Source organism: Prinia subflava, chromosome Z, assembly GCF_021018805.1.
Source record: "Prinia subflava isolate CZ2003 ecotype Zambia chromosome Z, Cam_Psub_1.2, whole genome shotgun sequence".
NCBI lineage: Eukaryota > Metazoa > Chordata > Aves > Passeriformes > Cisticolidae > Prinia > Prinia subflava.
This window is the reverse complement of record NC_086283.1, coordinates 102,159,958-102,175,342: the sequence shown is the minus strand read 5'-3', so window position 1 is coordinate 102,175,342 and position 15,385 is coordinate 102,159,958. Positions and strand designations below refer to the sequence as shown.

General features: G+C 50.7%; 2 protein-coding genes across 3 annotated transcripts in view; both read left to right on the top strand.

The window, feature by feature from the left end:
- The window catches only part of LOC134564564 (basic proline-rich protein-like), a 44,950-nt gene extending 30,037 nt beyond the window's left edge, over nt 1-14,913 (top strand). The window contains exons 3-5 of the mRNA XM_063423455.1: nt 13,610-13,945; nt 14,517-14,712; nt 14,791-14,913. Coding sequence (XP_063279525.1) covers nt 13,610-13,945; nt 14,517-14,712; nt 14,791-14,913 — 655 coding nt within the window. The remainder of the gene's footprint in view (nt 1-13,609; nt 13,946-14,516; nt 14,713-14,790) is intronic.
- The window catches only part of ZBTB7C (zinc finger and BTB domain containing 7C), a 153,429-nt gene continuing 151,542 nt past the window's right edge, over nt 13,499-15,385 (top strand). The window contains exons 1-2 of one of the 2 annotated variants that reach the window (XM_063421481.1): nt 13,499-13,945; nt 14,791-14,861. The gene's annotated coding sequence lies outside the window, so the exon portion shown is untranslated. Of the gene's footprint in view, nt 13,946-14,024; nt 14,277-14,790; nt 14,862-15,385 lie in introns of those variants that run through there. The other variant, XM_063421482.1, reaches the window with a different exon arrangement.

The following is a 15,385-nucleotide window of genomic DNA, read 5'->3' as shown; positions in this document are numbered from 1 at the left end:
CCTTATACTTAGATGTGGAGGCAGCAAGTAATTCCAAAATGCTTGGCCGTGTTGATGACATTCAATCCACCAAAAGACTTAAGGACTGGAGGTCTGCAACTGAGATATTTTTGAGTGTTTTTCAGGCTTCATTGCTCCCTGGGCAGTGACATGAAGGAGGCCACTGTTGATCCAGAAATTCCATAGTCATCTCTCCTCAGTGGTCTTGGATTAACTTCTGGTTTCCTTTGTGCACAAAGAAGGTCCTTGGGCAGAGTCTGTGGAGCTGTGGCAGTTTTCTCTTTAATTTAAACAGTCCTAAAAGCAGGGGCTTGTCTTCTTCTAGATTAATGCCTAGGCAATGAGCTGCAAACTCACATGCTCTCTCTGTCTCTCTCTCCCCGCCAGTTAATTATTTTATACAAAACAAAGAAAGAAGCTGAGCAAGCCCCACTCCAGAATAACTTGCCAGGTGGCTCATCTCCTCAAAGCTAGGAAGGGGTCTTCAAGGTCTCCTCAGGCACTTCCAGATTGGTGTGCTGACCCATGGGTTCATGAGTAAAAATGTGCAGCTTCTCCATGGAACTGTGTTGCTAGAAAGAGTGAGCCTGTGCATTAATTTGCAGGAGGTGGTGCAGCACAGAGTCCTTGGAGGACAAGTGACCTCCTTGCCCCCATGGTCTCATCATCCCCATGGTCTCATCATCCCCGTGGTCTCATCATCTCCTCCCTGACAGCTAAAATGGTCACACCACTCAGACCATAATGATTTGATCAGCTAAGCACACACCCAGACCTGCACTCAGAATTAGGTTTACCCACTGTGTTTGCTGTGAAGTTTCAAGCTCGGACAAAGACGGCATTAGGCTGATCTCTGAAACTCTTCCCCATGTGGTGCAGTCCAGCTTTGACCACAAAGACCACCTCACTTGGGACTGAGGGTCTTCTACAAACATGGAGCACAAGGCTGAGCTCTCCTCTAAAGCATTTGCATCTATGCAAATGAGGCTCTGCACTCCTATCTTGACACAGGCTGGAGAGCTGGCATCGCAAAACTCAGATTTCTTCCAAACTGCCTCCGGGCCTCCCTATGGACACGTTGGAAATGCCAGGACACTTCCTTGGGGTTTTTAAAGAGCCTTTCTGGGATGAATAACAGAACCTGCAGAAAGGTTAGCATGAAAATAGCTGTGGAGCAAGAGCATCTGTGGGGGACGCATAGCCAGGGGTTCAGTGTCACCGATTCTGCGCAGCTGTCCTACGGCTAATGCAAAACTCTGTATTCTGAAAAGGTCAAAAAGGTAATTAAAGATACAAAAGACCAGCCCTTCCCACTATTGAAGCAGATGCTCAGCCAAAACATTTGCCTGCAAGATTGTATTTCCTTAAGGTTTATTAACCATTAAGTGTTTTTAGGGACGGGATCATAAAGATAATGAACTGAACGACAAGTAGAGTCAGGATTCCTTCGCAAATTATCCCTGCTGGGTTAGACAAGTGTTTGAAAAGCAAAATGCTTCACTGTGATTTTTCAAGAACAGGAGACCCTGAGCTCATCCCTGGCAGCTCTTCTCTGCTTTAACTTGCTGGTGAAGACAGGCAACCTGCTGGGTTGAGGGGAAGGTGAGCAAGGCAGGCGCGTTGAACCGGCAGCAGGATGGCTCAAAGCAAGGACTGTCTCCCTTTCAGCAATGCCAGCTTAAAGAATTGCTTCTCTCCCCACCCTGACTGCTCACTACATCACCCTGTGCTTTTCAATTGTCCTAGGAAGATCACTGAACTGATCCAGGTGAAAAATAAAGACTGAAGAGGCTTGGAGGGGGGCAGGTCTGGTGCCAAGAACTATTTCAATCAAATAAAGCAAATTTTCAAACACAGTCGTGTTAGAAAGCATTATTTTTAATCGTGTTTTGCTATGAGAATTATTTTTTTGTTTAAGATATTTACTAGTAACTATTAAAACATGCTGATTTCCACCTAATTATATTTTAGTACATTTTGGCTAGTAGGTGGTATGCCATCACAGTGCAGGTCTTGGAATATCCATCACCAGAGATGAGTAATAACAAATAAGAAGAATGGGCTAAAAAATCACAGCAAAGCTTGTCTGGGGTATAGGGAATGAATAAATTGAACAGCTGAGGTCCCCCCCAGCTCTGTTTTGCGATGACACTGGGACAGAAACACATACTTAAGTCACCATGTAAATGAATACCCATTTTTCAGGGTTTTAAAACATAAATGTTTTGCATTATGGAGCAGTGGAAGTTGCACATGTGTTCACTCATTTGTCCCAAATCAAAGAATTTAGTGGAATTCAATACAGTAGACAAATGGGTAATTAATGAGTTTATTCAAACTTATTCTCATGAGCCCATGAGACTCATGCCCCTTTGTAGGGGACCACCCTGTTTTGAACGATGAGAGAGTCAAACAGCACGGACATGGGCTGCTCTCAGCCAGAGCTTTCAGGGAGGAAGCCTAAATGTGTCAGATAAATAGGAAAGGAAACACCAGTTTGTTTTAAAAACAACTTAAATGAAGAAAGTCTTGCTGTCCGTGACCCAACTGACAGATGTACGTAGGGACAACAAACAAGAATTTTAGAACTAGTGGATTTTCACATCTCTTTTTTTTTAATGCCTGGAGGATTAATACATACCATGTTTCTTATTTAAAGCCCACTTTGTTGTTTGTTTCAGTTGCTGATTCTCTCCAGAGCCTTGGATGAAGAAGACATTGAGCTGAGCTAGGCAAGCAAATGGAAATGAAATAAATAGTCTCCCTGCATCTATGGAAAAGTTGGCTTCTGTCAGAAGGTGCAGCAGTTCCTCAATAAACCAGGGCTTCACCTTCACTGTGACTGCTCTACTGCTCCAGTAACATTTGCAAACTCAGTAATTAAGGAAATTTAGTAGAATGTAATAAGCCTAGCACTTTCAAGAAGCTGTTACCCTTTATTTTTCAAGGTGTATGTAATTTAAATACAAAAATCTGCTCTAGGTAAAACCCATCAAAAGACATCATCTTTGGTCTCCATCCTACTGCATCTCAAGTAGGAAATGGGGATCTTGTTTCTGTGTGCAAAGAAGTCCAGGGTGGGGAAATGAAGCTTGTTGTGCTCCCTGACATAGATTTTGGGGACATCTCCTCTGGACACTTGTGAAGCCACTCTGGGAAGGGGTGACTGAACATCCTCACCATTGTCCCATAGTCCATCCATCCAGCAAACCTGGCTGAACAGAATACCTGAGAAAGTTACTGCTGAGCTGAGCAGCAGAAACGGCCCATCCCTGGACAACCAGGGTTGCATGAACACCAAGAGGTGCATGAACACCAAGAGCTCACTTCAGGAACCTAAAGTTTGGTCTCCAATGCCATGTGAGATGCTTTAGGTACTGAGACAGAGATCGGCGGGCATGACACAGGGCTCAGAGGAGACTTGTCATGGAGTGGTGGCTGAAGGCAACGCCAGAGACAGCCTCAAACATCTCAGTTAATAGAAAAGACCCTTTTTTAGACAACACAGAGATCTGAGCTACAGCCATGCTCCTCTCCAGTGAGGATGGGAAACATGTGGGGCATGAGACTCCAGCTGTTGTGCCTGTTCCAATTCCCTTGCAGGGAAAACCGTTCTGAAACCTGAAGGTTTCTAGGGCAAGTAATGGGATGGAGCCCATGGAGAAGCCCCCAGGACCTCTCGACTTGAGCCTTGCCTGGCTCCTGCCTCATGCACCACCCAGACCCAGGGGCAGGGCTGCATCCAGGGCAGCAGGGGCTGGGCAGGGAGTAGGGCTGGTGCTCTTTGTTCTCTGGTTGTTCCCAGATACTGTGTGAGGCATTAAAACTCTTGGCACGGTGGGGAACACAAGCTCGTGTATGCAAAGCTCGGAGCACAGGGACAGGAGCAATCCTGATCATTGCCTTCCTCTCCTTCCCATCGTGGAAAGGCCATTCCATCAGCTCAGGCTAGTTCGTAAAAGCAAATTAAACCTGTGGGGCCCTCTCACTTCTCAATCCCCTTCGCATTGTACCTGCTTATGCTACACCCAGGGAAGGCCACTAACAAGCCCATCTGAGGAACTGGCACCCAACCCTTTGTGTGGATGAGCTTTAGAGGGACTCCCGGCAGAGCTAAGTTCTTTTTCTCCTGGAGGCAAAACCATCCTTCCCAAAGTACACTGCAGCCCATTTATCCTGGCCCAGAGCCTGGGAACAAGAGACTATTGCTAAACTCAGACAGCCTCTTGAACTAGGGATGCTGCTCCGTGCCATTTCCCCCAGAGGCAGGTTGTGTCAACGCCTTCATTCTTAACAACCTTCCCTTCACTGGATGGTAAAAGTGTGTTTTTGGCATCTGGATGGCAGTGTTACAAAGCAAGACAATCTTCTTGCCAGGACGAGAGAGTCAGATACTATCTGCACTCAGGTCCACAGGGCACGCTGTAGGGCTGTGTCCAGACACCCAGAGCAAGCTTTAGATGTCAGAGGCAGGGTGCCGGGAGGAGCAGCCCAGAGCTCCAGTCAGTTTGCCCCAAGTCTCAGCAGCAATGCTATGCTGCTGGATGGAAAATGCCCCCATGGACATTCTGGATCACTCAGTACATCTCCATCACATACCAGCTGAAAGTATCCTAGACATGCTCCTGAGGCACTCCTGCTTTCCCTCAGAAATTGCCTTTGGGATGACAGCAGCCAAACCCTGAGAAGAAACTCTCCCTGCATGGGAAGGTTGCTCAGCTCAGGAGGTGACCCAGTGTCGGTGCACAGATCTCAGAATCATGAAATGCTTTGGCTGAGAAGGGTTAAAGCTCACCTCGTTTGACCCCCTGCCATGGGCAGGGACACCTTCCACTGTGCCAGGCTGCTCCCAGCCCTGTCCAGCCTGGCCTTGGGCACTGCCAGGGATGCAGGGGCAGCCCCAGCTGCTCTGGGCACCCTGTGCCAGGGCCTGCCCACCCTTCCAGCCAGCAATTCCTGCCCAATCTCCCAGCTGGCGCTGCCCTCTGGCATTCCCTGGCAGCCATTCCCTGGGTGCTGTCCCTGCAGGCCTTGTCCCCAGGGCCTGTGCAGCTCTCCTGGAGCCCCTGGAGGCCCTGGCAGGGCTGGCAGCTCTCCCGGGAGCCTTCTCTGGTGCAGGGCAGAGCCCCAGGTGTGCCAGGCTGGCTGCAGAGCAGAGGGGCTCCAGCCCTGGCAGCAGCTCCGTGCCCTCCTCTGCCCTGGCTGCAGCAGCTCCACGTCCTTGTGCTGCTGGAGGCAGGGCTGGAGCAGCTCTGCAGGTGGGGTCTCACCTGAGCACAGGGGCAGAATCACCTTCCTTGACCTGCTGGAATCTGTCCCTCCTTTCTCTGCCACCAAGGGAAGCAGTTCTGGAGGAGTAAGGAGAGGGTTCCTGGTCCAACTCTCATAGGAACTTTTTAATTTCTGTTTTTTTCTAGGCCAGCTTGTGTTACCCCTCTCCTAAAGAGCCCTCCAAAAGCACTTACTTGTTTCTGACCCCATCACAACACTCACTTCTGAACCTTCTTTTCTCTCCAGCTTTCCTGACTACCTCAGTTCTTATTTCCAGTGCTGGAAGCAGCCATTCCATATTCCAGCCTTTCCAGGCCTGAGTTGGAGTGTCTGCCTGCTGCAGACAGTCCACAGAGAAAAGAGTTGTTAATCTGTGACTGGGTCTGTTGAGCACATGATTTTCAGAGCTTATAACTAATTCAAAATCAAACAAACTTTCCTGGAAGTAGCAAATGGCACTTTTTTGACAGCGGGGCCAAATTTCATGCTCTTTTTTCAATAGATGGAGGCTTTTCTCTGTTATTACAATTTCATAGAATTATTCCTTTTCAAAACTGGGCAAAACACTGTGCTTTCCCCTCATTCTTGGAAAACGGACATAATACATTGGCTGAAACTTTCCAGAGAACTTCAGCCTAAGGCAGACATCTGGCATGGAAATTTTTTATGTTTTTCCCAAACAATTAATAGTTTGACAAACCTTTTAGCTGAATTACCAGTGCCTTGAGTGCTGAGCTGTGTTGTGCTGCTAGCTCTGGATGTGCTGGGGATATTGCACTGGGTGAATGAGTGAAGTTTTAGGGTCTTCTGCTGCAGGAAAAGGTAGAGGAGAGCACAGCCACGAGAGGGAGTGCAGTTCCTTATTCTCCCCATGCAGCACAGCCCCGCTGCTCCTAATCACAGCAGCCCTCAGGCTACGAACTGTTTTTCAGCTGTGTGTGGGTCTGGGGCTGTGGAGAGTCTCACACGGTGAGAGCGATGGAGAAAATGACAAAGAATCACAATACCCTTGTGTCACATCTCACAAAGGGCCCACATGAAATGTCAGGCTATTTCAACCCTGGGCATTTTTCTTCTGAAACAAAAACCCTCAAAATCCAGGAGATGGAAAGTCATGAGGAGATTCGAAGAGGTCTTGTTGCTGGATGTCTGTAGATTGGATCTGAAGACAAGGATGGATCCTAAGGAGGACAAAGAGCACAGGGTATCTGTCCCAGCTCCTTGCAGCACCAAAGAAAGGGGAAAGAACAGGCCTTGAAAAGCCACTTGACAGCCAGAAGCAGAATTCAATCCACATCTATCCTGGCCTCCCTGAAGACATAAGAGAGATGATGGGATAACTCCAGGGAATCATAACCTCACACCATAGATCTCAGCCCAAGTACTTCTGCATGAATGGTGAATTTTCAAGCTGAACAACTCAATGGGGTCAGAACTGAAATGGAGTTTTTTCACAGAATCATTTAGAGTGGAAAAGACCTTTTGTCTAGTCCAACTGCTCCCCCAGCACTGTCAAGTGCTGCATCTACCAGGCTTTGAAATGCCTGCAGGGATGAGGACTCCACTGCTGCCCTGGACAGCCTGTGCCAATGCCTGACCACCCTTCCAGTGAAGAAATTTTCCCCAATATCCACTTTAAATCCAATCTATGCTTCAGATGGGATGTAGAGGAGATGATGCAGGAGATTTATTTGCATCCAAGCATCACCACAGTCACTGTGTGCTCCAGGCCCACCTTATGCATTGAGGGCTCAGGCCAAATGTGAAACACGCCATTAGATGGGACCAAGTTATTGTAATATAACACATTATGGCCCATGAGCTGGACTGTTAAATCTTTTCTGTACATTCTCGTGGCCTGTTCATGTGGCAGAGGAAAATATATTGTCTGGACTTGCACGTACATGGTTTAAAACACGTTTTACTTCCCAGCAGGAGCATCTCAAGATGCCAGCTGCTTCTCAATAGGTTGGCCACTGAGGCTGCTGGGGCAACAGTCTAGAGGAGAGGTTTGGGAAAATGCTCTTCATCTCACAACTGGGATTGTCTTCCAGAATACAGCAGGATGGTCACAGCAGCTCAGCTGAGGGGCAGCTGGCCATGAAGTCACCATATTTCAGTTGCATTGGCTGGGGAACCCAAAGCCACGGAGCCTGGGCAGGCATGGACATGGAAATTTTGCAGGCACTGGGCTAACCACAAGAGGGGGATCACAGTGAATGCAAGAGATGCTGAAAACAATCTGAAAAAGATATTGTAGCCCTAGAATTCAAGGGTATGTGTCTCCCTGCTCTGCCTGCTTTATCTCCCATCCACAAAAACACCACTTGATATTTCACTTAAAATTACAAGTGAAGGAGAACTGCACTTTGCCTGCTGGAAAACAAAGACCATCTCTTTGTACTAAGTATTTCAAATACGGCCTTTGAAAAATGTGTGTTTTCATTGGTCAAAGCACACACGTCCTCACCCAGGCTCTCATGTCTTTACAACCAGAAAACGATCTTTATTCTCTGATCCTGTTACTTTTATAACTGACCCACAGTCAAACCCATGAATATCACATATGTGACCACACAGGATTACTGGGGACAGCAGGCACAGGCGTTAGGGTGAGGAGGACACGCTGCTGGGACTCCAGCTATCAAATAATCACCATTAGCTGTCGTGGGCATTGGAAGATGTATGGAGATGCTGCACAGCCAAGCAGGATCTGTTTTTTCCCCTCTCCAAGGGGTGGCACGCAGACACACTAGTCATGGCAACTGTCATCTGGGGTGCGATCAGCCAGGTTTTTAATTGGCTTGCAGATGTTGTGCCCTGGCTATATATATTATTTTCACTTAAGTTTATGTCAGCAGGAACAAGACTCTACTAAATTTATCCCCTGTGCTCAAGACTAACTGCACAGGCCTTGAAGGGTATTTTTAATAGGAGGTAAACCTCATCCACAAACAGTCTCTCATTTCAGGCCTACAAATGAGATATTTTCCAGTCCAGTTTAACTCCAACCCTGCCCCTTCCTTCCACAAGCCCCAAATGACTGTTTTCTCCTGATTCTTTGGTCACTGTGTAAGTGTGATATCCCTTGGCAGAGCCTACAAAAGAGCTGGGTAGGAATATGATTCCTGCCTATTTGGCTCCTTCTAGGGTTAAAGCCAGGATGGGTTCAGTGCCTAAAGCAACATCCTTCACGCAAATGCCAGTATAACATAAATTGTGCCGGGCTCTGAGGAGAAGCAAATGTCAAAAATTAAGTTATTCTTCTGTTTGACTCACAAATCCAAGTAGCATGCAAATAAAGAGGAGCCATCTGTTCAGTCCCTGGGCCATTTGAAGGGAAGCATCCAGCGCCAGCTCCCAGTTACATCAGGTCAGCCCTGCTGGCTGGCCTCCACAGGACGTGCTCAGCCTTGCCCAGGACCGCCTGTCACCGCACGGCTCCCTGTAACCCTTCACGCTCCTCCAGAGCTCTGCTGGAATTCTGGCACTGCTTTCCATTTAGGAAAATGAGTCCTCAGGAGGACTGATGGACTTAAAGACTGGAGATTTGGATTAGGTATTCAAAAAAAATTCCGGACTGTGAGGGAGGTGAGACCCTGGCACAGGGTACCCAGAGCAGCTGTGGCTGCCCTCGGATCCCTGGAAGAGTCCAGACCAGGCTGGATGGGGTTTGGAGCAACCTGGGACAGTGGAAGGTGTCCCTGCCCACAGGACATGGCCATGAATGACATGAGCTTTAAGGTCCCTCCCAACCCAAACTACCCTGTGATTCTGTCCTGCTGCAGACCCAGAGAGGGTAACTTGGGCCATTGTTGGCTGGAGATCTTGCAAGCCCTGAGTAGATTGCTGTGCTTTGTCTGTGCTGTCCCTCCTCTCAGTCAAAGCAGCCTGGTCTCAGGGTCTCCCAGCTCCCACCTCTTGTCCAAGGACCCATCAAACTTACAGAAACCCCAGTGTAGCTCCAGGGAACCAAAGCAGAGTCAGACAGCTGTCAGTGCAAGGGGAGAACAGGAAGCGACAGTAAAGGAACACTCCATGCATCCTCAGTGTATAAATAAATAAGCTTTTTGTATTAAAAACCCCATATTTTTTGTATAAATATACAAACTACCAAGCTTTATCACTTGTTGAAGGGGCAGCTCCAGACCAAAATCAGTGACAAGGTTATTGAAGTGCAGCAAACAACTTGCAATGGTAAGAGAAGGATCATTAGGTTCTTTGGCTGAATCCCTCACTGGAGCAGGAGCACCTGAATGGGCAGCTCGTGTTTAGGAAGGCTGACAATTCAGAAGCACCAAGGTGTGTCTGCAATGGATGTTACAATACTAACACAGAGAACATCATTTCAGCATGCCACCTTCTTCATATGGGAATGACCTGACCCTCACACATCCATGGTGGAAATCAGGAGCAAGGTTCCTTTCTCCTGCAAGATGGAGTAGGTTTCCACAGCTTGTGCTTCCCAAGCCATGGGTTTCCTGTTAGAGAATTTCAGAATCATTCGGACCATTGAGTCCAACCATTCCCCCAGCACTGCCTAGGCCACCAGTGACCCATGTCCCCAAGTACCCATGTCCCCAAATCCACAAGGCTTTTAAATCCCTCCAGGGATGGGTCCTTCATCACTGCCCTGGGCAGCTGTGCCAGGGCAGGAAAACCATTTCAGTGAGGAAATTTTCCTTTAATATTCAATTTAAACTTCCTCTGGTGCAACTTAAGGTTGTTCCCTCTTCTCCTGGCCCTGTGTCCAGAGCCCCCCCCGGCTGTCCCCTCCTGTCAGGAGCTGTGCAGAGCCACAAGGTCCCCCTGAGACTCCTTTTCTCCAGGCTGAGCCCCTTTCCAGCTCCCTCAGCCATCCAAGTGTCTGCAGGTAGACTGAGCTGTATCACACTCTGCTTCATGCAGGCTGGACTTAATTCAGAGTGAGAGTGCCTTGATCCTGGCAAGAGCCCAATGTGTGCTTTGGTGCCAGCCCTGCAGCGTCTGGACTTGGGGAAATCCCTAAAAAGGGCCTTGAAGGCTTTGGGAGCTGGGATGGAGAACAGACGCAGACATGCTGAAGCAACCATGACACACTTGCTGAGAGGGAGCACCAGGAGCTAACTGGAGAGCTTTTACAATGTGAGTCACTCGCTGAGCCCCATCTCATGGCATGCTAAGCAGTATGAATCAAAGACTGAAAATGCAGGGCATGTCTTGCCCTACAGAAACACCATCAACCACTTTACTTTTTAAGTAATGATTTGCTATTGATTATGTGCATGAAGATGAGGTAGCTCCCTACCTCTCCTGCCAATTTCCACACTCAATTACATTACAAGCGGGTGCCAGAGTTGAGCCATTTCTAACAGAGCTGAGTTACTGCTCTCAGGAGGGGATACACTTGACGCATCAGAAATCTGTTGGGAAATTCCTGAGAGTGCCTAGCACAGACCTCCTTAAGTACAAGTGGAACAAACTTGGTGGTAAGAGAGGAGTGCCCACATCTTCCTGACCCTACAAGCCAAGTCCTACAAACACAAGACAGCCAGGTGTGCCTTGGAGAGCTAGGAAGGGAGTGTGGTCAAGGATGAGTGTGCTTATGGATCCCAGGTGCTGTAGGGCATTCAGGTTCAGTGATCCTTCCTGCCGTGCTGAGGTGAGCCAAGGATGAGCACAGCACAGGCAGGGGTGTAGTCCCACTGGATCTGAGGAGGAATGTCAGGGCCAGGTTCTGGTGAAAAGGAACTACCAAGCATCCCAAGCAAGGTGAGGGCATGAACTGGATCCAGGATCCACTTGGAAACAGCAGGAGCAGGATCCAAACAAGGTGACAACATGGGTATGACATGACACAGAACCTCAGGCAGAACCACAACCAAGTACTACAACAACACTGCTCAGGAAAGTACCCAGAGCCTAATTAGAGCCCCTGGACTAATGACTGGTGGGTGCATGGGTGGAGGTGAAGTTGGTCAGAGTAATTAATACCAATAAATGCACTCAGGACCCCAAAACCCAACTATATTCAAAGTGGAGCAGGAAAAAGTGATACTTCTATTTCATCCATTTCCAGTCTCATGCTGAAATCATCCCTGGTTTCATCCCATCTCAAGTTTGCCTAGGCAGGGGGAGAAAACAACCACAAACAGACACAAGTGTCACTTTCTGCCTCATGACACCTCCATGCAAAGCTCCCGTTCCTCCCAGCCTCTTGCCTGCTGTGCTGGTGAGTGTTTTCCAGACAAAGGCATGAGGGAATCCTGAGTACACATCAGTCTTGTGTCACTCACTCTCTCCAAGGTGCTTTGGCTGCAGTGGGTTTGGACGCTTGATTCCACCTTGGTGTGCTTGTGAAGGCAGGAGATGTAGAGGGGAGATCAGGCAGCAGCATCACGTTGTTCCTGTCAGTGTGTTTTACACAAGCTTGTTGTTTTAAAAATAATCAGGTGCTAGGTTTGGATCTAGAGAATGAGATGAAGCTTACGAGTGTTTCCTAGGAGGCAGAGAGGGGGCAGAAAATCCCCTCTGCCCCTTATGGAGAACTTTGTAGCTGGATGTCATCCTGCCTCTGGATGAAAAAGATCCCAAATCCTGCCTCTGTTTTTTGTTAGGAACACACATTCGTCTACCAGCAAATTCACAGCAGCTGCTCCTACTGTTCCTAATTTAAACCTTCCCTTTAAATCTAAAAACACACTACTAGTGATGGATTTTGACTGAAACTGGGATCTTTTGACTAATTAAGGCACTCAGAATCAGATCCCAGGCTGGATCAGCTGTTAGCAATGGTTTTATTGGGTATTAGAGCAGAGATCCCAGGCCGGATAACCTTAAAGGAATCCTGAAATGGTGTTGCACTGGAAACATTTGATGAGAATCCTACAAAATAGAGTGCAAATATGCTGGAAATGTTCTAAAGGCACACAAGGAGGCTCTCCCTGAGTAGCTGATATTGAGGGGGAAGCCTCAGCTGCTCAGAATTTGACAATGTTCTTCTGTGACTCAGCATAGTGCTGACTGCACTCAGGGACCTAGTGGGAAAACACAGGAGCCTGATGACAGAATAGGATAGCAGATGCAATAAAAAAAAAGTGATTGTTGGCTAGCCTGACTAAAAATAAAAAAAAAAAAAAGGAAGTCAAAATCACAAATTTCCAAAACACCCTGCCAAAGAAAACCATTTAAAAGAGAGAGAGAGAAAAAAAGATGTCTTTCAGAACACCAGTTTTGGGACCAAAATCATTAGACATGTAAGGGGGGCTTCTTGATATCCAAATGTCTTGGATTTCCTGGATTTAGGTGCATTCTTTGTCTATTTTCCCTGCAAATCATATTTCCTTCCCTCACCCAATCCCTGAAAGGCTGAAGAGTGAAGAAGGATCATCCGCAGGTTTTGTCAGGTTGGTTTGAGGGATGACTGTCTAACAACACACAAGGCACCTGGTGGCACCTGAAGCTTGTGACCCACAAGAACATGGAAGCCAAACATGTCAAGAGACTTTCTTTCTCACTGGCGAATGCAGGCAGTTAGGAAGGCAATTAGGCATTAATGAGGCAATTAGGAAGTGGTTACAGAGGGGATCCAGAGCTGCTGGATCCCATCAGCTGTGCCCACTTCTCTAAGCCCTGGCCCTCGACAGGGGCTGGGGGTCTCGCAGCAGGATGACGATGCTGGAGAACCACTCTGCTCCATGTCTTGGCTTTTTTTATCCCCATGCTAGAGTTTATTCGTCTGTGCGGGACATGAGAAGTTGGGCAATGGGAACTTCTGAGGTATAACAAGCCCAAGAGCTGAAGCTGCAGTTGAGGCGAGGTGACCCCCGGGATCAATCTAGGCTGGGGATGAAAAGCGGCTCTGGGAGGACTTGAGGATGCTGGTGGTGAGGCCCTAGCACAGGTTTCCCACGGGAGCTGTGGCTGCCACATCCCAGGGCCAGAATGGACAGGCTTTGGAGGAAGGTGGTGTAGTGGAAGGTGTCCCTGCCCATTGCAGGAGGTGGGAGTGGATGATCATTTCCACCCAGGCCATTCCCCAACTCCGCGATTCCACCCCTCAGGCACCCTCATTCCCTCACCCCGGGGGCAGCGGGCGGCGCTCTGACCCCGGGGCGGCGCCTCCGCCGCGCTCCCCTCAGGCGGTCCCGCCCCCCCACGCTCCCATTGGCTGATCCTCTCCGCCGCGCGCTCCCATTGGCCGCGCCGCCCGCCCGTCCGCCGCGGTTTGTTTGGTCGCGTGGACCTGTCAAGCCCGGCGCGGAACGGGGGGGGACCGGGGGGGGGTGAGAGGGTGAGACAGAGCGAGAGAGCGAGCGAGCAGGGTGGGGCGCCCCCCCCCGGCGGACCCACGTGGCAGCGCCCGGCGCCCCGACGGGGCGGGCAGGAGTCCCTCACAGCGCGCCCCCCCTCCCGCGTCCCGTGTGGCCCCCCCGGCGCGGGGCCAGCGACATCCGGGCCCTTCGCTCGCCACCGCCGCCGAGCCGCCCGCAGCCGCGGGCCAGCGCCGCCGGACGGCGCGGGCGGTGCCGCGGTCCCCGTCGCGGTGCTGTGTCCGTCGCCATCCCTCCCCGCTGCCCCCTCGAGGTGCGCGGAGCTGCCCCGCCCCGCCCCGTCCCGTCCCGTCCCACGGCGGGGGCGATGCTCCCCCCGCTGCGCTGCCGGCGGATCCCTCCCTGCTGATTTGTTTTAGACGGTAAGTTCTGATTTTTTTTTCCTTTTCCTATTTTATTTGCTATTTTTAAATAATGCTGTGTTTCCTGCCTACCGGAATTCCCGGGTGGGAAGTGCTGCCTTCACTGACGGGGGTGGACCGAGGGGTCCGTCCATCCCCAGCCCCGCCAGGACCCTCCTGCGGGGGGAGGCGGTGGCGGCAGCGCCCCCTCCTCCGTCTGCCCTCCCCTCCCGTCCCTCCCTCCGTCCCTCCCGGTGCACGGGGACCGTGCCCGGTCCTCCCGCTGAGTCCCCGAGCTGCGGCAGCATCACGCAGAGGCAGCACCGCTGTCACCGGCTCTCCTGGCTCCCAGGTCGGACATTCCCCCGTTCTTCTTCTCGAACGGCCGTTAATTTTTATTGATTAATTCTTATTAATTTTTTTTGCTGATTAATTACTATGAGTAATTTTTATTATTATCCCCTCGATCGTGGCAAAACTTTCGCCCGAGTTCCTGCTGCCTGCGGGGGCTGGCGGTGCAGCCGCTGCGGTCCCGCTCCGCGAAGCGCTCCCTGACGTTTAGGATCAACTTAGGATCCGCTTTTCCTTGCAGTGAGGGACGGGATGCGCGGGATGATCCCGTCCCGTCCTACCTCATCCCATCCTTTCCCCTCCGCACCTCGCAGCGGGGCAGCGACCCGACGGCTCGGGATCCCCCCATTGCTGGCAAGCCCTCTGTGGGCTTCCAGCCCGGTTTTTCCCCAGCTGCTGCCCGTGCCTGTGAGAACTGGGAGGCGGCTCTGGCTCCTGTACAGGGTGGCACCTCGGGCGAGGCGCTGTCCCCGCTGATGCCGGAGAGCCTCACGCTGTGTCACCGTGTCTCTTAGGTTTGCCTGGCGCAGGATCATCCCCCGGACAGCCCCGCATCCCGGCGGCAGCACCGAGCCTCGGCGATGCGGTACGTCTGCCGCTGCGGGTGCGAGCGGGGCTGCCCGGAGCAGGGGGTGTGAGGGGAGGCTGTCTGTGTGCCCCGGTCTGTGGGGCTTAGGGACAGGTGGGCCTGGAGGAGAGTGTCCCTGGGATGGGCACAACCCGGGTGTGGGGAGTGTGGGGTGAGCATCCTGGGGATGGGCACGGTGTGGGGCGAGCATCTCTGGGATGTGCTAAACCCAGATTCGGGAAGTGTGGGGTGATGATCCCTGGGATATGCTCAGTGTGGGGTGATCCTTTCTGGGATATGCTCAGTGTGGGGTGATCCTTTCTGGGATATGCTCAGTGTAGGGTGATGATCCCTGGGATGTGCTCAGTCCTGGTGTGGGATTGTGGGGTGACCATTTCTGGGGTATGCTCCCTGATCCCTGGGCTGTTCCTGGTGTGCTGTGAGCATCCCTGGGATGTCTCAGTCCCGTCAGGCGTGGGATGAGCATCCCAGCTGCTGTGGGTGCTCCTCCACCTCCCTCGCCGTGGCAGCAGCCGTGGTAT